General features: G+C 35.3%; 1 protein-coding gene across 3 annotated transcripts; it reads left to right on the forward strand.

Annotated features, from left to right (window-relative positions):
* The first annotated feature begins 1,069 nt into the window (after window positions 1–1,069).
* stm (starmaker) lies at window positions 1,070–14,270 on the forward strand. Of its 3 annotated transcripts, none has more exons than XM_079879169.1 (24): window positions 1,070–1,177; window positions 1,812–1,873; window positions 2,143–2,160; window positions 2,504–2,536; window positions 2,633–2,683; window positions 3,629–3,667; window positions 3,745–3,780; window positions 4,427–4,462; window positions 5,970–6,014; window positions 6,263–6,349; window positions 6,436–6,474; window positions 6,554–6,598; window positions 7,049–7,087; window positions 7,297–7,368; window positions 7,790–7,852; window positions 8,706–9,404; window positions 9,483–9,521; window positions 10,641–10,691; window positions 11,108–11,152; window positions 11,253–11,303; window positions 11,530–11,583; window positions 11,802–11,855; window positions 11,942–12,013; window positions 13,446–14,270. In XM_079879169.1, exons 1-23 carry the CDS (start codon window positions 1,167–1,169, stop codon window positions 11,980–11,982), a joined length of 1,710 nt encoding a protein of 569 aa, XP_079735295.1. In that variant the 5' UTR covers window positions 1,070–1,166; the 3' UTR covers window positions 11,983–12,013; window positions 13,446–14,270. The 3 variants fall into 3 exon arrangements, with proteins under 3 accessions (XP_079735295.1, XP_079735294.1, XP_079735296.1); XM_079879168.1 differs by having other exon boundaries at window positions 11,253–11,333; window positions 13,446–14,253; XM_079879170.1 differs by lacking the exon at window positions 11,253–11,303 and having other exon boundaries at window positions 13,446–14,253.
* Window positions 14,271–22,618: the final 8,348 nt, after the last annotated feature.

The raw sequence follows: 22,618 nt of genomic DNA on the forward strand, positions 1-22,618 counted from the left end.
GTTGTACATGTTTAATGTGGTGAAGCTGCTTAATTTTAAGCAATATATTGTATAAAGTGCTACATAAATAAATGTGACATACTGGAGTGCTGAATTGCCAGCCTGATCTCACGGCAATTCGTACGAATTCTACGAGGTGGCTAATTCGTACGAATTCATACGACCTCACTCGTACGAATTAGTACGATTTTTACGAAATCGTACATATTTTACGAATTGCCAAATTCGTATGAATTCATATGAATGACCTAGCCCTGACGCCGCCCCTAAACCTACCCATCACGTGGGTTTAGACAAATCGTACAAATTCGTACGAATTAGCCACCTTTTTATCACTCGTACGAATTCGTACGAATTGGTTGTGAGATAGCGTTGAAATTGCAGAGCTTGTGCAAACACATCCACGTCACTATGATCAGATGCTTTTATTAAAATGTTTGCTGCTTTCTCAATTTTATTGTGTTTATTTTGTTTATTGAGCGCGCAGCACTTATTTACATATCTAAACATATCTATCTATGTATCTATTTACACATCTATCAGATCTAAACGCCACTCTCAGCAGTGCGGGCAGTGTCAGTTGTTCGCTAACAGTATTTTGCTGGTCACGTATTTCGAACTTCATTTTACGGAAGAGCGAAAAAGAACTTCGCCGAGTATATCGGGGCCTTAAACGCTGAGTTTGATACTCCAGGTCTGATGTGAAAATCAGCAACTGTTGCTTAAATGCAAAAAAAGTGTATTAAAAACACTGCAGAACAGATCATTCTGTGCCACACAGAAGAAAGAAAGTTCTGACGCAAACACCATCCGCATGTCCTGCCCAGCTCCTCTTTGTTTCGTTCCTGAGAAGAACTCCCAAATCAACTAAATCAAATGTCTGGAGCGAATCACAAAGGAGCGGCGAGACCCGTCGAGACAGAGACACCAGGACTGGGACACAGAAGCTACACTATTTACAAAGGCTGTTTGAAAACACAAACAATAGCAGGACGGCCTGCCTTCATAACCCTGCTCTAATGAGAGGAGCTTTAGAGGTTCTCGTGTAACGCCTCAGGCTTTAGCTCAACCCCCTCAGAGAGTATAAAAGATCTGAGAGCTGCTCCATTCAGGCTTTAGACCTGATCACCTGCGTCAATCTCACACTGCACTCCTGTCCTATTGCAATGCTGTCCCGGTGAGTACAAGCGTCTCCTTTACTCTCAGCAACCTTGGCTAGGTCTCCCAAAAGCATCGCAAGCCTGAGTAGATCGAGAGCTGATTTACTTCGCTCGCAGTGTTTTTGAGAAACGCAGCCCTGGCCTGACTTAATGTTTTTGTTCAGAGTATTTCAGAGTATTTACAAAGATGCAAAAGTCCGCAAAAACAATGGGAGTAATTGATACTGATGAAGGTTAACTAGTGAACTCAGCATTGATTTCTAACTAGTCTAATGTCTGTATCTGCATGGATCTTTACTAACTCACAGGTTATAAACCAAAGAGATCACGCCAAACATTTAGACCAATTATTATCAACAGTTTATCAGCGCAGAATCTCTCTTTCTATGATTTTAAATGTTCATGTTTTACTGAGATGATGAAAAATGATGTGCATCAAAGATGGTCCTCAATTTTAATCAGTATTGTGTTTTTGTTTCCTAAAAAGATGTATTGACTTTGTTTATTAATTTGTTTTTTGAAATTGTTAATGATTGTAATACACACACACATACATATATATTCTTTTAATTCTAGATTATTTATTTATTTTAGATGAGATGTTTTTGTGAACACTCACATGATTTAGTTTTCTCTCCTCTTGTTATAAAGGACGCTGGTTGTCCCGTTGATCTTTGCATTAGTGGGTGTCTCTATTTCTGCACCAATAAACGGTAAGGAATCTGACATCGTTGCATCTGTCACATATATACCGCACCAGATAACCCAGGATCCCTAAATTATTGTTAGTGACTCTTCTAAGTAACATGAAGCATTTTCTGCCTCCCTATAATGAGAGTGTAATCAGAGCCCTTCACAGGACACAAAAGAGTTTTGTTCACCTGTCCCGGTACATTTATCCTGGGCCTCTATAGGACAGGCAGTCTTATAGCTCAATGCACTCACACCACTAACTAACTGTTTGTCTTCTGCTTTGATACAGATGGAACCGATAATGACGGTAAGAGTATTTCTCGTATGCGCATCTCCCTTCGTAATTAGGATTTCACATTTTAAGTTACGTATTGCCCCTGAATTCATGAGCTGTGTAAGAACAATGAACTGCTTTGTAATTGTTCAAGAAAGACATTACAGATGGAAAACTCAAAGTAACATCAGTTGTTACTCCAAAATGGATGAAATCACAATCCCTAGGAATCTCACATCATGTGTCTCCTTTAGAGTTTCAGAAGAGATGCAATTAAAAGTCAGTTTAAGAGTTAAAAAGGGGAAGTATCTGGTTCTGAACGAATATGATCTGGTTTATGTCACTGATTGTGTGTTTTATTCTGTTATAATCTCAGAGTTGGCTGCGGCCCTGTCAGACATCTTCATTGGTAGGTCGCAATGAATTTGATCTATAAATCATAAATCAATGGACAGCAGAAGGTTTTCCAGATCATCTGACAAACATGTTTTTCCTCTCTTCTCAGGTCAGTTTACTGAAGCTCTTCCGACTCCAGTCCCAGTAAATGGAGACTCAGGTTGGTCTGGCTATAAACATTTTATATAAACTGCAGAAAAGTCCACTTACATGAACATCGATATTTAGACGGATGGTAGTGTTGTTATGGTTAAAGTCCCCCAGTAGTCAATAATGTTATCCGTTAAAACTCCTAACACCAAAATTACATATTTAAACAGGTTTTCCTAGAAAAAAATGTTTTATTCATGCCTTAAAATAGCTTGAATGTAACTCAACACCATTGCCTCATTTAGTATACGTGATTCTATTAATATGCAAATTAGCCCCTCCTCCACTCACTCGCATCAGCCCAGAGATCGTTGACGATCACACGTTGATCTGATTGGTTACAAGGTAGTGTGTGACGTCAGAAACACCAGCGATTTCAAAGAGACTGTCTTTGGTTCACTGCAGTTTTAAGGAGGAAATACTTAGAAATGGTGTCGACTTATGAATTTACACACGGTTTGTCTTAAAGCACATTAAAAACACCACATAGAGCTTGATTTTCACCACAGGGGGACTTTAACTAAAACGATTAAAATATAATTAAAAGATATTAATAAACATTTTCGTTAATTAAAATAAAGCTGAAATAAAAGATAAATATTAGATGAAAAACGTTTTAAATGTAAAAAAAATGAGAAATGTTGCACTGGTAACTAACTGAACTAAAATAAGTTGAAGTATATTACTAAAAATAAAATAAATTTAAATAAAAATATGAGAAAACGAATAAAAGTGACAAACACACACAAAATTACCAAACCTTAATATCTTAAAAAACGTTAAATGAATATTAGAAATGTTGCTTTAGCAACAAACTGAAATAAGTCAGTTTTAGCTGATGTACTTAAACTGAGTAAAAATATATTGAAGCTATAAAGAAATATATATATAAAAGCAAAGTCATCTTTAACTAGACAGACGCTCAAATGTAACTTTGGAAAACTTTCTTTTGCAGGAACTACAGATGGGAAAGATTCATCAGAGAAACAAGGAGGTAAGAACCTCTTTCCAAACAGGGAACAAACATGACACCAGACTTCAAAATGACACCAAAACTTCTGTGTATTTCAGGTCCCAGCGACTCGTCTGACACCACTGAAAAACTAGGTTGGTTTCTGGTATCGAGCGTCTAGACATAAATCACATAAAAGAGAGAAAGAACGCATGACCTGAGAACTGAAGCACACAGCTTTCACAAGTGCCAACCAACAGAAAGCACTGATATCAAGATAACACATGAATGAGTGTGATAGCACAATACACACACGGATTAATGTTTAACCGCTGTCTGTTCGACATCAGTGAACTAGAAGAATTGGTATTAGTTGGAAAAGCAGGACAAAGTCAGTCAACAGGAAAAGATTAAATGAATTAAAACAATCATTTATGTTTGCTGTCCAAAAGTGTCACAACTCAATCTTTCCCGAATAATGCCATGGCAACAGGACAGAAAACACAACAGAAGTGTTTAGTTATGACTCACATTGAAATCAATGATTAATGAAAAGGGTGGAGATGTGTAATCTCTGTTGATGCTGTGAACCAGGATACAATCTTTTAATAGATTCAATTCTTGTTTTGAGTCATTATGATGTTGAATTATACAGAAAAGAAGGCCTATACTTGTATGTTAACTCATTAGCAATCATTTTAAGGAATGAAAACCACTTTTAATGACACTAGGTACAACATGAATAAAAGAACTCTATGCTTTTATAATTTTCTTTTCTACTAATTTTCTCTCTTTATAAAGAGGCCGATGGAGCTCCTGACACACCAGACACGAACAGTAAGACTTCACTTCTCACATCTTTGGTTATACTTTATTTTGATGGTCTACTTTAGAAATTCGGCTAAATACTGTAGAAGTAACTCTGCAACTACCAGTGCTGGGAAGATTACTTACAAATTCAGTAGTCAGTTACTGATTCCAAATTACACAACAACATTTGTAGTTAGAAACGTAATCCACTGCATTACACATTTAAGGTAATATAATCAGACTACTTTTTGATTACTTTTAGATTACTTTTGACTAGTGCTGTCAAATCAAGCTTTTGTTTATATAATACGTGTGTGTATATATATATATATATATATATATATATATATATATATATGTTCGTATATGTGTGGCTGTGTGTATGTATATATGTATATATATATATATATATAGATATATTATATAAACAAAACTTTTATGTTAGATGCGATTAATTGATTTGACAGCACTACTTTTGATCTAACTCGTTTATCACATTAACTTGAACACAATCTTGTAAAATATATTATATTCTTGTTATCAACGACATGAAGTGCATTAAATATTACATTACATCATGGTTTCTGAGGTTTGTGAGTTTAATGAAAAGCTATTAATTAAATCACACACAAATAAATATTTTATTTGTTTGCCTGCATGTCATGTGTGACCATTAACCAACATCAAAGAACAGTGAACTTAATTTAATTTAATTATATTATTATTATTATTATTATTATTATTATTGACTTAATTTTTTATTGACCTAACTTGTTAACTTAAAATCTCAGGAGGTACTTTGAGTAAATATATTAAGTCAAAGAGGTTCAGCTTAAAAAAAAGTTGAAGAATCCCTGCATTGCATGTAAATATGAAATGGTGAAATATGAAATATTTTAATGTGTCTTAATAAAGTCAAAAGCCTTCCAAAGACATTATTACATGGTTAAATTACTCTGAGTGATTCAAATAGTAATGAATGTGTGGATGCGATATGCAATGTTGAGTAAACAGTTGTTAAAAGTGAAATGATTTCTATAAATCCAGTGATCAAATGCTGTGCGTCTCAGTTTTCAGTGATAGTCACATGACCATAGTGGCTGGTCTGTGTGTGCGATTCCACAAACCTGGAAGAGCTTCTGAACGTATATAAGCAGTAGACTTTTTTAGAAAGGAAAATTTAAAAGATAAAAAAAAGTAGTAGTAGCCTAAGGAGAATCAATGTGTTATGAATAATTTACTGCCATTGTGAGAATAACATCTAGTCATATGATCAATAAAGTAACTGTAGTCTGATTACAAGTATTCATTTTTGTAATCTGATAATATAATCCTGATTACATGTAATCAGTTTCTACCCAGCAAAGGCAACTACATGTCAACTAACTCTCATTATAGTATTAGTAGACTGTAAGGTTAGGGTTAGAAGTTGCAAAGTTACTTGTGTCAAAATAAAGAGTTAGCAAATCCTTTACTCTGTTTGAAACGCACTTGAGTGAAGCATTGCTCAAACTAACAGCTCGACTGATTCCAGGTGACACAAGCCTGGATGAAGCCACCAGCGGCCCAGACTCAATAGGTACAACTTAACCTGAACACACAACAACAATGCAATGTGTTGTTTAGGTCAAATATCAAAATGCATCCCTCACTTCCTTAAAAAAAACACAACATTGTATTATTTCCCTTAAAAAAGGAACATGGTATTACCATAAGTAAAGGATACGCAATTAAACACATAGACATTCCATTCAGATATATAATTCATAACAATAGCAAAAACAAATATTTGTTGTGCAGTTATTTATTTCTAAATGTCTTCCTCAGACACAACAGATACTGATGTAGACAAAGACACAGATACAGAAACTACTACAGAAACCGACGCATCGCAGCAGAAGACAGGCGATTCAGGTCTGTGAAACACAAATCAGTCTTTCATAATATACAGAATCTACATGTGTGCAATATACTTTCCTTTATTATTATTATTGCTGCAGATGAGACCAGTGAGAAAGCATCAGCCGAGGACAGCACAGGTAAGAGAGATCGTGTGAAATGAGACTGACTATATTGTATTAGATGGTGTTGAGTCAATCTAAATGTGTCGTATTTCAGATGCAGATCATGTTGATACCGATTCAAAGGAAAAGGAATCAGCAGGTAAACACACAGAGACAGAGCCAACTCAATGCTAACATGTGATTATGAAACGGTACATTAATAACTCACCCATAATTGACTAAAAAAAGATTTTAGTCTTTTTTTTTTTTTTTTTACTAAAACTAAATAAAAAAAAGTGGTATTGAAATAAAGTAATTGAAATAAATATGAATATTGAAAATAAAATGTAAATATTAGATGAAAAATTCAAAAACACTATTATTTATTCACCTGTTATTTCTTTCATGGAACACAAAGAAAACATTTTAAAGAAACTTTAATTGATCAATTTCTGTTCCATTGAAAAATAATATCATAGTTTTGGAATGATAAAAAAAGTAAAAAAATAAATTTAAACAGTGTGTGTGTGTGTGTGTGTGTGTGAGTGTGTGTGTGCGTGTGTGTGTGTGTCTAATGAAAATACTGATTTCCTGTCTCACTATTAAACAGACTCCGATGAGAAGGCGGACCCTGGTTCAGTCGACACAGGTATAGAGTCTCCTCATGCAGAACATGTTCCTGTAGTTGATGCTCATGTTCCGTCGTTCCCTCTGGCGGTAGTTAATGGTTATACAGTGAGGAGGAGGAGGACTATGTTTTGTTGCCATGAACACGTCCTGCTTGGCACAGTCACTCTTTTCTCACAGCGAAATGATACATTGTTACTGAAACAATCTTGGCATGCGCTGTGCTTTCAGACGCGGATTCTGCTAGTGTGGAGAAGAACGAGTCTGAGGACTCGCCTGGTGATGCAGACAAAACCTCTACAGGTGCAGAAATCACCATTTTAATTCAAACAGTGTCAAATCAGTGCTATTTTAGCACATTTTAGAAATATACTATTATAGTATTAATTTTAGTTTAAATTTGAGTAATTTTGTTATGTGCTTTTGTTTAATATATATATATATATATATATATATATATGCATATATATATATATGCATATATATATACATATATATGTATATATGCATATACATATATATCATTTAAATATTTCTATTTAGTATTTTTTAGTTTTAGCATAGTTTTTTCATCTAATATTTTCAGTAACCATTGGTTTCAGTAACCAATTTTGTTTAAAAACTGAAAACGTTTCACAATAGTTTTGATTTACTGAAGTGAAAGAATGAAAGTGTGATTCAGCCTGAAGTTAGAGATGTTTATATTGTATTTGCTCTGATGCAGAAGGTACCAATGATTCATCTGAGAAAGACTCTTCAGACACAGATGAGCAGCAGGACTCTGATGGTGAGCTTAAAATACACAAAAGAACATCTGTGTCACACTTCTATACTTCAGAAACAAACAAAAGAAATGATTCTTGCGCTTAAAAAGTCCTTAAAAGAATAACACTAACATGGTCCAGTGCAACAAGTTTCCAGTATCAAGTACTCAAAACCAGTCAAAACCAGTGTTATTTTAGTATCACTGAAGTACTATTACAGTTTTTACTAATATTTTGTAGTTTTATATATATATGCCAATTTAACTACACTATAACTAATATAACTATAACTACAACTTGAATAACTAAAACCATAAAGTTTATTTTAGTTTTAGTTAAATATAATAAATATAATAACCCTGGTCAGAACACATTTGATATTTAATTGTGATTAAATAAGTGAGGGCGAGGCTATCCAGCATGACGTGACAAAATATTTATTACTTCAAAACTGGTTATGAAAAATCTATAAATATTATAAACTTATTAACATGGAAGTGATATGATTTAACTTTTTTTATGCCTATCATAGTAAATAAAGTACAACATTTTTTGTACCTGGTACCATGGTAAATCCATGTATTTTTCATGTGTACCATGGTAATACCATGTTTTTTGACATTCAATATGTGCCTTGGATTGTTATGTAAATAGTGCATGAATAGTACGTTGGTGATATTTATCAATTTACAATGGTATTACCATGGTAACAGGTGAGGTAGTGCCATGGTATTCTTGATCTGATACAATCAACTAACCATGGCACTTTTTTGTAAGTTTAGGCTTCACTGGTTCATGAAGTTATTTGTCTGTAATTATAATAACTAATGTCACTTAGATGATCTATATTAATAAAAATGAACTTTTTACACCCAGATTCTGACATAGACAAAACAGACGGAGACACAGATGAAAAGAGTGACGAGAAAGACGAGAAAGACTCCAGCAAAGACTCCAGCAAAGACTCAGAAGACGAGGGTCGAGAAACCTCTGAGACGCCAGAGAAAGGCGACACAGACAGCGACTCGGATGAGGTGAAAGATTCAGACGACTCCAAAGACCAGGATCCAGATCTGAAAGACACAGACAGCACCGAGAAGAAGGAGAAAGACCCGGACTCTGACAGCGACACTCAGGACCAGGACGCGGCAGATTCCCCTGATAAAGACAGCGCTGAGGACAAAGACACCAGCGACCCCAAAGACACGCCAGATGATGGAGACAGCGAGAAGGACGCCCAAGAAAAGCAGGAGGCCGATGACAAGGACAGCGACGAGGGAAAAGATAAAGAAGATGAATCCAAACCAGACGAACAGGACAAGGAGGACGCCGCCTCGAAAGAAGACGCCACAGCCAGTCAGTCTGACGAGAGCGACCGGGAAGAAAAGACAGAAGACAAGCAGGAAGACAAACCAGATTCTGACAACTCCAGCGTGGACTCAGACTCGGACTCGGACTCGGACAGCAAAGATAAAGACCAGGACAAAGCCAAGAGCAGCACAGAGTCCACAGACACAGAGAGCTCTGACAGTGACAGCAAGAGCGACACGGACAGCTCAGAAACCGGAGGGGAAGGTGAACATTACATCCTTTCTGTTTTACAGTCATCAAACCACTATATCTATCCACTGATTGATGTGTTTATGCCCACAGACACCGATGAAGACAATGACTCCAGTGTGGAAAAGCAAGGTATTAACTGATATATATGCAGGCCCATTTCCACCTCACAGTGAAAAATATATCAGATAAAGTTTAAAACAAGAAATAAAGTCACATTGTGCGGTATGAAGACACAACTGAGAAATTTAAAGTTATGATATAAACCCATAATTGCATGGTATACAATCATTATGTGTGATATAAAGTCATGATTTTAAAGTCACTTAGTGAGATATAAAGACAATTGCAAGATATAAAGTCATAATTGCGAGATATAAAGACATAATTGTGAGATATAAAGTCATAATTATGAGATATAATGTCATAATTGAAGATATAGTCATAATTGAAAATATAGTCATAATTGAAAATAGTCATATTGTGAGATATGAAGTCATAATTGTGAAATATAGTCATAATTTAACATATAAAGACATAATTTTGAGACAGTCATAATTGTGAAATAGTCATAATTTAACATTCATAATTGTGAGATATAAAGTCATAATTGAAGATTTAAAGTAATTTTGTGAGATATACTGTAAAAGTAATTTTGTGATATATAAAGTCATAATTTAAGACAGTCATATTGTGAGATAAAGTCATATTGTGATTAATTAAGTCATATTGTAAGATAGTTATAATTGTGAGATATAAAGTCATAATTGAAGATATAAAGTCATATTGTGATTAATAAAGTCATAATTGAAGATATAAAGCCATAGTGTGAGATATAAAGTCATAATTGAAGATATAAAGCCATAGTGTAAGATATAAAGTCATAATTGAAGATATAAAGTCATATTGTGAGATATAAAGTCATAATTGAAGATATAAAGCCATAGTGTGAGATATAAAGTCATAATTGAAGATATAAAGTCATATTGTGATTAATAAAGTCATAATTGAAGATATAAAGCCATAGTGTAAGAAATAAAGTCATAATTGAAGATATAAAGTCTTAAGTGAGAGATATAAAGTCAATTGAAAATGAAGTCACAACTGTGACATACCAAGTCATATTGTGAGATATAAAGTCACACTGTGAAATAAAAAGAAATAAAGAAAACAGGCGTCTATAGATTTAAACTTGTCACTGTTACAGAACAAAGTTAGGAAAGTGTAATTTATAAATGTCTAAACCTACAGATTCTCCTGATGATTCATCAATAGAGACAAATGATTCTGCTGATTCCCACGGTAAGCCAACCACAGCATTCACTGTTCACATGTTTTGTGAAGAATGAACATCAGCATCATATTTCAATGCTAACTGAGAACCAGATGTGATGCACAACACAACAAGGGATAAATCCCGCCTACTCCATGTAAATCTGAGTAGTTTTCTTCTTTTCTTCACGAGTTCACTAGATAAACAGCTGACAGGGAAAAATATAAAGCCTCAAGAAAGAAGCAGGCACTGGTTAAGCAATATAAAATCATTAAATATATGTGAGTTTTACTGTACGTTGCCAGCCAGAATACACTGCTACTTCTGAATGGAGAACAAAGTTGCATCGCTCAGCACTTGTGATTTCAGCACGGACAAACAAATGACTTCTCTTTAAAGCCACGTGTGTAAGACATGATGAACCTAAATCTTGTTCTTCTTCTAGATGAACATGACAATGACTCAACAGATGCTACGACATCCTCCCACGGTAAATATGTTTATTAACTAAGTATGTAAGAGTCACATGATGCCGTTATCATTTACAAAGTATTAAATGCATGTTTCTTGAATTTTTTTGCCAACTCTAGAGGACCGCACTGATGAAATCACTGATCCAGACAGCCGTGATGTTTTAGGCGGTACGTCTCATGGGTCTAAAGCACTTCATTGTGGGTTTAGTTATGTCGTTTACTAAGGTTAACATTATTACTATTGCTTTTGAACCTAAGTATTCAACTTTGGCTTGCAACTTCCCCAAATTATGTCAAATATTTGATTAAATGATAAACTGTAAAAGTAGCTGTTACCTGTTAGATGGTCACTACTCTCTGAATGGGAAAAAGCTCAATTCCTTTGCATGTTTAGATGAGGATGACACTGATACCCATGATGATGACGTCGGGGTTGAAGATGCCACGGGTAAGCCGATTTTCTTTTGAGATTTTTAGCTCCCAAAATTCCTTAGGAGACACAAATAAGACAGATGTTGACATACAGTAGGAGTATAGATCTATAACAACATAACTAACATGCATGAACTATAAAAACACATTTACAATACAAGTTACTTTGGATAAAAGTGTCTGCACAATGCATACATGTAATAATAAACGTAGACAATTTGGTCCTGTTTACAGATGCTGCTTCTAAAACACAAGATGAACCAGATCATCTTGATGACACAACACAAGGTAATGATGCCGTCTGAGAGGAAGAAGCGTCTGCTTAAAACACTTACACTTTACACGTGCTAATGTCCGCTCCTACCTTTCCTAAGGATCAGATGATGGCAGCAAAACCCCAATGCCAAGCTCCTAGCAACCAGGACTCTACAAAGACATTGTAACAGGTATCATGTGATCACGCATTAAAAGCTCTGTTCAAACCTATGTAGTGTTTACATAGGCCTTACTTCACATACTTCTCTTAAAAGTCATGAAACCTCACAAGTGACTGATGAAAGAAGATAAAAAGGCACACTGTGAGATATGAAGCCTTAGTGGCGGGATATACAGTCAAGTTGTGCAATATAAAAAGCTAATATTTTGACATTTAAAGTCACAATTGTGAGATATAAAGTCATAATTGAGAGATATAGTCATTAGTCACATTGTGATATATACAGTCACAATATATGAGATATAAAGTCATGATACCTCATATTAATGTAGTGTAGTGTTTACATAAGCCTTACTTTATAAATGTCTCGTAAAAGTCTAAAAGCGGCTGATTTGAAACGCTCTACATTCAGAAACATTTGTAATGGTCACTCATGAACATAAAACAGCTAACATTTTATTCTAATAGAGTTTGGTATAAGCATGCTGCTTTGTAAATACTCTTATAAACATAAAAATGTTGGATTAAATCATCATTATAATGAGATAATGGACACTTTTCAGTATGGAGTTTAACATGTTGCTAAGCTAACTACAAAAATAGCCTCTACACTGATAAGCACAGGAAATCAAACTGTTTATAAAGATATTAAATCATATTTCAAATCAGCAATACAATCTGACAACATGGTATCATAAATTATTCAAATATGCTAAAATACTGTCCATGCAAATAAGTGAAATGAGTAAATCATCAAGCAAAAGGTGATTTTGGGCTGAGATGGGCTCTTCATCTACTGTCTTGAATGATAAATAACCTTTTTCAAAAATGTTTTATTGCAATCTGTTGGACAATGAACATACAATTAAAGGGAATTATAACATATTAGTTAGGCCTATATCAAATCAAATATTAAGACAAACAAAAGAAAAATAAAGGGTAAATAAGATCTTGATAAGCAATTTGTGCATTATATATCTATCAATGTATAGATTTATGGTTTTACAGTAACTTTTTCATTATTTCCCTTTTCTGTTTATGTATGAAGGTAGAGAGACCTTTCATTTTCAAATGAGTAAAAGTAGGTGCGTTGCCCATATACATTTGTGGGTGAACAAACAAATTTTCTATATATGATGAGTAAATTCACGATATACCATATTTTAAATAGCATTATTATCATTTTTCAATCAAAAAGAGGAATGATAGTTACCTGAATAGGCTTGAAACATGTCCAATGCAGATTTGAAGTTACATTATCGCCCCCTTGAGTCTTGGAGTGTTACTGCCAGAAAAACATAAGAACAAGAACATTCATGACCTCTTTGATTTACTTGCATAAACTATTAAGAATTCGGCCCAAAAATGTATAGTGCTATATATATAGATAGATATAGATATAGATATATTCACTATATGATTGCTTTTCTTTCTCATTGCAGATTTTCCTGGAGAGAAGTAAAAAGAATCAACTGAGACAGTCATGATAACCAGAGTTTCACGTCCCATTAAAACACATTGACACGTCCCTCTCGTCCTCTCTCTCTCTCTTTCTCTCTCATATGGTGAAGGTTCCTTTCTAAGGGTTCTGGGATGCAGATTAAATTATTCGGCTGTTTGGTGTACATTCCATTTTTTTAAAAACTTTGTCCTAATTCTAGAACGTTTGATATATTCATTTTACCAATGTTAGATGCATGAAATGCATGAAGAACAATGAGGGTCTGGAATTTCGAACCTCATGCGTTTGTCTGTTTGCGTAGAGTCTAAATATATTTCATTTGAAAGTGACGCATTAAACCTAGAGAGTAGAACTAACTGAAGGATTTTTTGAGAAAGCTCCCGAGACCAAACGATTCGGGTCTGGAGAAATGTTGCTCGAACCATCAAACCTGTCCTGGCTCCTTTGGTTTGTCCACATGGTGTCACTGACTGAAAGACTGCAGCTGCTACAACGACAACCTTCTTTTCTTGACTCTCAGATGAACGCCGGCCTGAAATCGCACGGAATGAGATCTTTTCTGCCCACCCCCCAAAAAAAAAAAAAAAAAAATAAAAAAATGATTTAAGACTGTACAGACAATTTCTGATAGAATCTCTGATGTCTATGTCTCTGTGGAGGAATACTAATAAACTAGCAATGTAAGAGCACAGATTGTTCTGAAAACTGTTAAAAAATAATTTTGTATAGATTTAAAGTCGTTTTAATATGTACACAGGGAGCAAATCTAATAAAGACTGGGTTGTCAGAAAACCAAGTGACCATGGAGACTTTTGTGTGTGTGTGTGTGTGTGTGTGTGTGTGTGTGTGTGTGTGTGTGTGTGTGTGTGTGTGTGTGTGTGTGTGTGTGTGTGTGTGAACTAAACCACAAGCACATGCATATCGTATTATGTTTTTTTATTTAATTACTCAATTTTCAACAAAATGTAGTCATGAGAACAAAAAGAATTGAAAACTATAAAATTATTTCAGTGCCCGAGACAATCCAATTAATACTATAGAATAAATGTATATTTTATTTTATTTTAAAATGTCAAAATTTTACAGACAAACAATGATTTACTAATTCATTCTGATGGACCAAAAACACTTTAGTATCAAATAAAGGTGGTGTTTCACCTGATTAACTGGATTTTTTTAAACAAAACTAAGGTTTTTTTTTTCTTAAACACATCAATAATTTGGTTTTAGGTCACTTGTTTTTGTCTTTCAAATTAAACCAAATTGTTTATATATTTGCTCTTCTAGTATATAAATATAAAAAAATGCGGTAGCACTTTATTTTACAGTCCTGTTCCCCATGTACATACTATGTACTTATTATAGTAATTAAAATAACTGGGTAATAACTAGGCACTAACACTGAACCTATACACCTAAACCTAAACCTAAACATGTAGTTACCTTATATTACCCAGTACTTTCTTAGGGTACTTTCTTAGTACTTTCTTACCTAGAGTTTGGCATGGGGTACTTTTCATAAGATCATCTCTCAATGCAAATCAAACCAGCTATTAGGCTAACTGAAATAAAACCATGCCAATCTCTAGGTATGGTGAAGGCTATGTGATGATGTGGGGCTATTTTAATTCCAAAGGCCAAGGGAACTTTATCAGGATGCATAGTATCCTAAAAAAAATTTTTTTTAAAAATACTTACAAATAAAAATCTGCCTGCCTCTATGGGAATTTAACATAGGGGTGTCCAAACTTATGCACCCTGTATTTTAAGGAAGAACATTTATTTATTTACGATACATTATTCATTCACAAAGAAAATTGGTGTCCTTAAAGGTTGGATTTTTCCTAATTTTTTTAATTAAGGCATTAAGTTCAGTTTCCAAAAGATGATTTTTTATTCCTCTTTTTAGTCAACTTTAGTATGGGTGTCTAAACTTATGCATAGCACTGTAGTACATCATTGTACATCAATTCATTATTATTGCTTTTTGTGAGCAATAAGTTTGATGAAATTAAAGGTAGTCTAAATCTCCTTGTCTGTGACCAGTGTTTACCGAGCTTTGATGATCCGAAAATAAGTTGACAATTACATATAACAGCTGAACATCAGTACACAAATAAATGAAATTTTTCATTTAAAAAGTTTAAATTAGAATTAAAGAGAATTATATGAAAAAATAATCTGAAATTTCTTCGTTGCGTTCTTCAACATTTGAGCAAAGCAAGTAGAGCTTGCACGTGTGAATGGCCAGATCGTGTGAATGGCCCTATGAATGTGTCATATTTCAGCGGTTTTAGTCAAAGAAAGAAAGTCTTATCTAAGCTCTGATGTCTTAATTTTTTTCAGATTTAACCAGCACACTAGATTCCTTGACCCTTACACAGAGAAAGAGTTAAGTTTCCACGTGCGTCTCCACAGGCTCTTTGGAGCACGACACAATCTCACATTACATCTCGGTGGTCTAAACCTGGCCCGAGGGTGAACAAACGCGAGGATGAGGAGGAAGAGGAAGGTGTACCCCAGACAAAAGCCACCAAACAGCTCAGGACAAAGCGCTCGCGGGCCGCCTGTCCGAGCGTGACTCACAGGCTCTGTGTGCAAATGTTCCCGTCACCCCTGTACGGGCCTTCTCAAACTTACGGGAGGCCGATGAAACCAAAGGCTGGCTTTCAAAATGGAGACGGCCAGTGAAGCTTGACCCTCGCAGTGCATTAGTTTCCCCCGCGGCCCACTTTCCCGACAGCTTCGAAGGGGGGCGGAAGGACGCGAGAAGCCTTGAGAAATATTAGACTTTAATTTAAGGCGTAAGAGGGTTTAAACATCTACTCTGATCTGGTGGCTTGATATCTGTGAGAAAAGGCCTACCTTTTACTGAAAAACAGGCCCTGTTGAACAGCGACACACTCAGCTGACGGTTCTTGCATGTAATATAAGAATCAAGCGCATTGCTGTTTGACTAATATCCAAAACTAGCAGCTAGATGAAAACCCTATCAAACTCCAAAAAGACATATTCATATGAGGGTTCGTTATCTGAACTCATTTATCAGCTTCTGTTGACAATCCATTGAGTGGCAATTCAAGATTTCAACACTGTGTTTGGTTTTCCTGAGGTCAAGACTCATGTTTGATAAGTTCTGTCCACACACTCTTTCATTTATTCGATTCATTTCTTTGTCAGTCATTCTTAGAAGAAAAGTTCAGCCACAAATGAAAATCCTGTCATTCCAAACGCACACATCCTGTTATTGTCTATGAAACGCAAACATTTGTACGCAATTCTTTTCAATAACACTTTGAAATCACCTTCAGGCAAGACCCAGAAAAAGAAATCCAGGATAAGAATGAAAGGATAAAAAATAAATCTAAAATCCTCTCAGGAAAGGTTTCACATCAATGCCACTGAAGAACCATCTTTGGTTCCCCAAAAGAACCTTTCAATAAACAGTTTTTTGTGTGTGTGTGTGTGTGTTAAGAACATTTTAACAATCTAAAGAATCTTTTTTCACGATAAAGAACCTTTGATGGAATGGAAAGGTCCATGGATGTTAAAGGCTCTTCGTCGATACCACTAAAGAACCTTTGTTTTTAAGAGTGAATATGGCAATAGAATGAAACAAGAATTTTGCACCTATCTTTATCCAATGTTAAGATTTCTGTTCTGGAATTTTATGCAAATTAAGGCATATTTAATTAGATAATGGTGCATTTGCATATTTAAACAACATATTTAAACATTATTTTTAAAATTATTTAAATAAATAATTTTAAAAAACATTATTTAAACAAAAAACTTTTGTTTAAACAATTGTCTATGTAAGAATGTTCATGTATTAATCGCTTTTTATTGCCAAATGTGTGAACAGCTTGTAACAAAGCTTAAAAACGAGACCTTTCCTGACTTCCTAAGTCTATAAAAGCCTGTAGACTGATTTTTAATGTGAAAAACGTTTTTGCGGGAAAATCAAAAGGATGTGTGACGGTTAAGCGCGCTCCCGAAAGCCTCTCTTATATTATTTGACACATGAAACAAATGATAATGTTCAGGATAATGCAGAAATAGACATTCTGTAATGTCAATGTGCCATGCAAAGAAAAGAGATTAATTCAAACTATAGTCGGACAGAACTATGTAGTAAGTCTCCATATACTTTGTAATAAAACTATCATAATAGTGTAATTTGAATTAGGCCTACCTCATCTGTCGACACAATGCCATCATGCCAGTGAATTGTAGAGCTGGTGCAAACATATCCACATCACTATCAGATGCTTTCTTAACTGCTGCTTTCTCACCGCTGTCATTTTTATTGTTTTATTTTATTATTTTACTTCTAAGCAAATAACAAAAAATAACTTCCGTGAGTATTTCAGGCCTTAAATCACGATCAGTCTCTTGTACATTACAAGTGCACGTGTGTGAGTTGCTGCTGCAGTTCACTTTACGGCCACCAGTGTCGCTAAAAACAAGGTTTCTGAATTCTACATAGAGTCCCTTGATCAACCGGGGAAGTATGGAAACATACATATTATTCACTTGTGGTGTCTTGCCTTACAAGTATCATAGTGTGACTTGTGCAATATATTTTAGGAAAAAACTGAAATAACTTTTTGAAGATCTTCCATGAATATATAAATGTGGGCCTGTTTCACACACAAAGCTTTCATATCACTCACCTATGAAATATAGAGTTGGTACAGACAAAAACTGATACCAGCTAGAAAGTAAATGAAATAGGCCCAATATAACACTTGGCAATGCAAAAATCATTCTGTAGTTGTTTAATATCGGTTGCAAACATTCATTCGAGAACCTGGGCAGGAAATGAGAACTAGTCTGACCCTCTGATTAAGTTTAACATCCACCTGTCCACACTATTCCTCTGTCCTGCTGTACGACATATTAGATTTGGCCCACGGTGATTAATTACAGAGCGGTTCAGGGACCCAAAACTCCTGTGCCGCAGTCATTTCAGACCGATCGGGTTTCTAAACAGATTGGCTCCTTCAGGACGATCAGAGGTGGCTCGTGACCAGTGAGACAAAAACTCCTAACAGAGCTCTGGATGAAGCTGAAATTTGAGAACAGAACAGGAATCTGTATGAGAAAACAGGTCTGTATGTGTGTGTGGGGTTTAATCTGTGTGTTTGTACTGGACCACAGTGGAACTCACCTCTTGCTTCCTACATGCTCTCCTGTGATCTGCTGCGGTCTCTGAGGATCTTTGTGTTGAAGTTAATGCATTTAAAAATATTTGTGGCCAATATTTGTACATTTTATGCAAAAAAATTGTCAATCAGGAAAGTAGGCTATATTTATATTTATCATATATTTAAAAAAAATACTTATTAAAAAATATATTTATATAAATATGCAATTTAACATTTTTGATATACTCAGTCTAGAAATATACTTTTTAATTATATGTTAATATAAAATTTAATTGATATTTAAATATAAAAATACTGTAAAAAATAAAAATATAATATATATATATATATATATATATATATATATATATATATATATATATATATATATAATCTATTTATATTTATATATGTATACGTGTGTATATATATATATACATGGTATTGATCAAAATTGATATAATATATTATATAATTGATGAAAATTTACATAAATATAGAAAATCTATTATAAGTCTATTTGTGTGTGTGTGTGTGTGTGTGTGTGTGTGTGTGCGTGTATATATATATATATATATATATATATATATGTTACACACCAATACACTAAAAAATAAATTGATTTATTTTATATGTATATAATATATATATCTTGCTGATTTTTTCTGAAATATTTGATCTCTTTTGAAATATTTTAAAATCAAGATTAAAAATAAAATTAGTGCTGTTAAAGGGTTAGTTCACCCAAAAATGAAAATTCTGTCAGTAATTACTCACTCTCATGTTGTTCCAACCGCGTAAGACCTTCGTTCATCTTCGGAACACAAATTAAGATATTTTTGATGAAATCTGAGTACTGGATCACTCCTCCATAGGCTGCTAGGTGACCGAAACTTGCTGGCCCAGAAAATGTATTAAAGAGATCGTTAATATAGTCCAAGTGACTCCAGTGGCTTAATCTTAAGTTTATAAAGCGACGAGAATACTTTTTGTGCGCAAAAACAAACAAAAATAACGACTTTATTCCACTATTCATTTCCTTCTCTCTGGGCCTCTAGTTGGTTCACGTAGTGTTTTTGCGTCGCGCGTCTGTGTTACACGTCACCACGTAGGCTCACTATTGGCCTAAGCTGGTCATGTGTGTGATGCGTCTGACGTGCAACACAGACGCGCTGCGCAAAAACACTACGAGGCCCAGAGAGAAGGAAATGAATAGTGGAATAAAGTCGTTATTTTTGTTTGTTTTTGCGAACAAAAAGTATTCTCGTCGCTTGATATACTTAAGATTAAGCCACTGTAGTCACTTGGACTATATTAACGACCTCTTTAATAACTTTTCTGGGCCAGCAAGTTTCGGTCACCTAGCAGCCTATGGAGAAGTGATCAGCTCTCAGATTTAATCAAAAATATCTTAATTTGTGTTCCGAAGATGAACGAAGGTCTTACGCGGTTGGAACAACATGAGGGTGAGTAATTACTGACAGAATTTTCATTTTTGGGTGAACTAACCCTTTAATCGCGATTAATCGATTCTAAAATAAACGTTTTTTTTTAACAGACTTTGGCAAGAAATTAATATATTTTTGCCACATACAACAGTGGTGGTCCGTCATTTTCCATATGTCTTGAGCCGCTGTACCGTCTGACCCCATCGGTCAAGCTGGACCGATCCAGGACTGCGCTTCTAATCTCGTCACCCAAGGTTGGCTCCGAGAGCGCTACGGTTTCAAGCACCGAACAGAGAGCTTTTGTCTGAGCGCAGGCAGGCCTGCAGGAATGAAGGAAGCCACAGGACACGAAACTGGTAAAGAGAAATCTGCCCACATCTGCCAGCAAGACCAGCAGATGTTTAATAATACTGCTGTCAATATGTCTTTTCATTCCACACTGCTACTTTGACAGATACTGTACCAGCAGGTGAACTTTTTATCAGAAATTGTTAACATTTACAGTGGTGCTCTTTTCATGTGATGACCCACCATACACGTTGAATCTGCTGCATTGGCCCAACAATATGCAAGTTTAGCACTGAAAATACACACTCACCGGCCACTTTATTAGGTAGGTTGTACCCCTTTTGCTTTCAGGACTGCCTTAATTCTTCATGGCAGAGATTCAACAAGGTGCTGTAAACATTCCTCAGAGATTTTGGCCCATCTTGTCATGATATCATGCAGATTTGTCGTCTGCACATCCACAATGTGAATCTCCTGTTCCTCCACATCCTAAAGCTGCTCTACTGGATTGAGATCTGGTGACTGGAGGCTGTTTGAGTTTAGTGAACTTATAGTCATGTTCAAGAAACCAGTGTGAGAAGATTTGAGCTTTGTGACATGATGTGTAATCCTGCTGGAAGAAGCCATCAGAAGATGATACACTGCGGTCATAAAGGTAAGGACATGTTCAGCAACAATACTCGGGCTGTGGCGTTAAAATGATGCTCACTTGGTAGTAAGAAACCCAAAGTGTGTCAAGAAAATATCAATCACACCATTACACCACCAAACCAGCCTGACCGCTGATACAAGGCAGGATGATCATGCTTTCATGTTGTTTACGCCAATTTTGCAGCAGAAATCAAGACTTGACAGACAGGGAACCTTTTTTCCAATCTATTGTCTGATTTCGGTGAGTCCGTGTGAATATAGTCTCAGTTTGTTGTTCTTATCTGACAGGAGTGTTACAGTGTGTCTTCTGCTGGTGTAGTCCATGTGCTTCAAGGCTGAACGTGTTGTGAGATGCTCTTCTGCAGGCCTCAGTTGTAATGAGTGGTTATTTGATTTACTGTTGCCTTACTGTTGTATTATACATTGTACATGTGTTTACCGTACATGATTAGCCTATTCTGCTGAATAGATAATTTTGTAAATGCATAACCAACAACATAATTGCATTTATCAGATTAAGAAATTTACAAGGCCTTTGATGTCAACAAGAAGAATTTTCTGCTTTAAATGTTGAAAACCCTATTTATTTTAACTATATAAGATTAGTTCGATTAGCTTAGCTGTATCTTATTATTTGCATTTAGCATTATTATTTCGATAATGTGTTTCGCAACCTCTTCAGAAAGCACATGCAACATTACGTTATGTGGATTCAGGGTCAGAATACACACACATAGATCACATTTCACAATACAACAAAGAAAGCTTGTTTAGCCCAAGAGCTCATTAGCTTTGCTACGACACACGTCCATTTAGCTCATCAGGACGAGTTTATCACAGAAATGCATTTCAAGGCCTGCTGGTGTTCGTTACATTGTAAAACGGGCTTGATGTGAACTGGCTCGCTGTACAGGAATGCAATCTTCCCGTGAGCTGCCAGCGATTCAGTTACTGCTATGGGACAGGAGCATTTGCTTATGCAACATATACAGATACCACAGCACTTGAACAGGCCATGCTAATCCATTAACACATCACAAGCCATTCCAGTTTACTAGCTTTCCCATTCTTTTCTTTCCTGAAAGATCTGGCAACCACTGGCCTCAAATTTATAGATACATGCATAAAACCATCCAAAAGTGGTTTGCTAGTCACAGCTGGCTATAAAACTGGTCAGTCAGGTTTGAAGGTTGTTCTTTTTTAGAGGTTTTAGCCACTTGTCAGCTGGTCGAGCTGGGAGATCAAATAGCTGACCAGCTAAACCAGCAAAGCACATTTTCAGCAGGCAAAAAAGTGAGCACTTTACCCTTACAAAAAGCACCTTGGTTTTGGATTGCATTCAATCAAACTGCATTCAAACCAAAAGGTTGCACATCCTTATAAAAAGTACCATGGTAGTACCATGTTTTTGAGCAGACTGAAACATAACTTAAAATTCAATCAAATCATTCTAAAATGTTGATTTGCTGCCCAAGAAACATTTATTATTATTATCAATGCTGAAACAATATAAGTATTAAAGGGGTGCTATAATGCCCTTTTCACAAGATGTAAAATAAGTCTCTGATGTCCCCAGAGTGTGTATGTGAAGTTTTAGCTCAAAATACCCCACAGAT

Source organism: Squalius cephalus (assembly GCF_949319135.1).
Source record: "Squalius cephalus genome assembly, chromosome: 8".
In the NCBI taxonomy this organism is placed as follows: Eukaryota; Metazoa; Chordata; class Actinopteri; order Cypriniformes; family Leuciscidae; genus Squalius; species Squalius cephalus.

Excerpts from the sequence above, each read along its gene's own strand:
- stm (XM_079879168.1), top strand. Across the intron at positions 7,853-8,705 it reads TGAGCAGCAGGACTCTGATG|ATTCTGACATAGACAAAACA; the intron begins GTGAGCTTAAAA and ends TTTTACACCCAG. Across the intron at positions 11,584-11,801 it reads CGGGGTTGAAGATGCCACGG|ATGCTGCTTCTAAAACACAA; the intron begins GTAAGCCGATTT and ends TCCTGTTTACAG.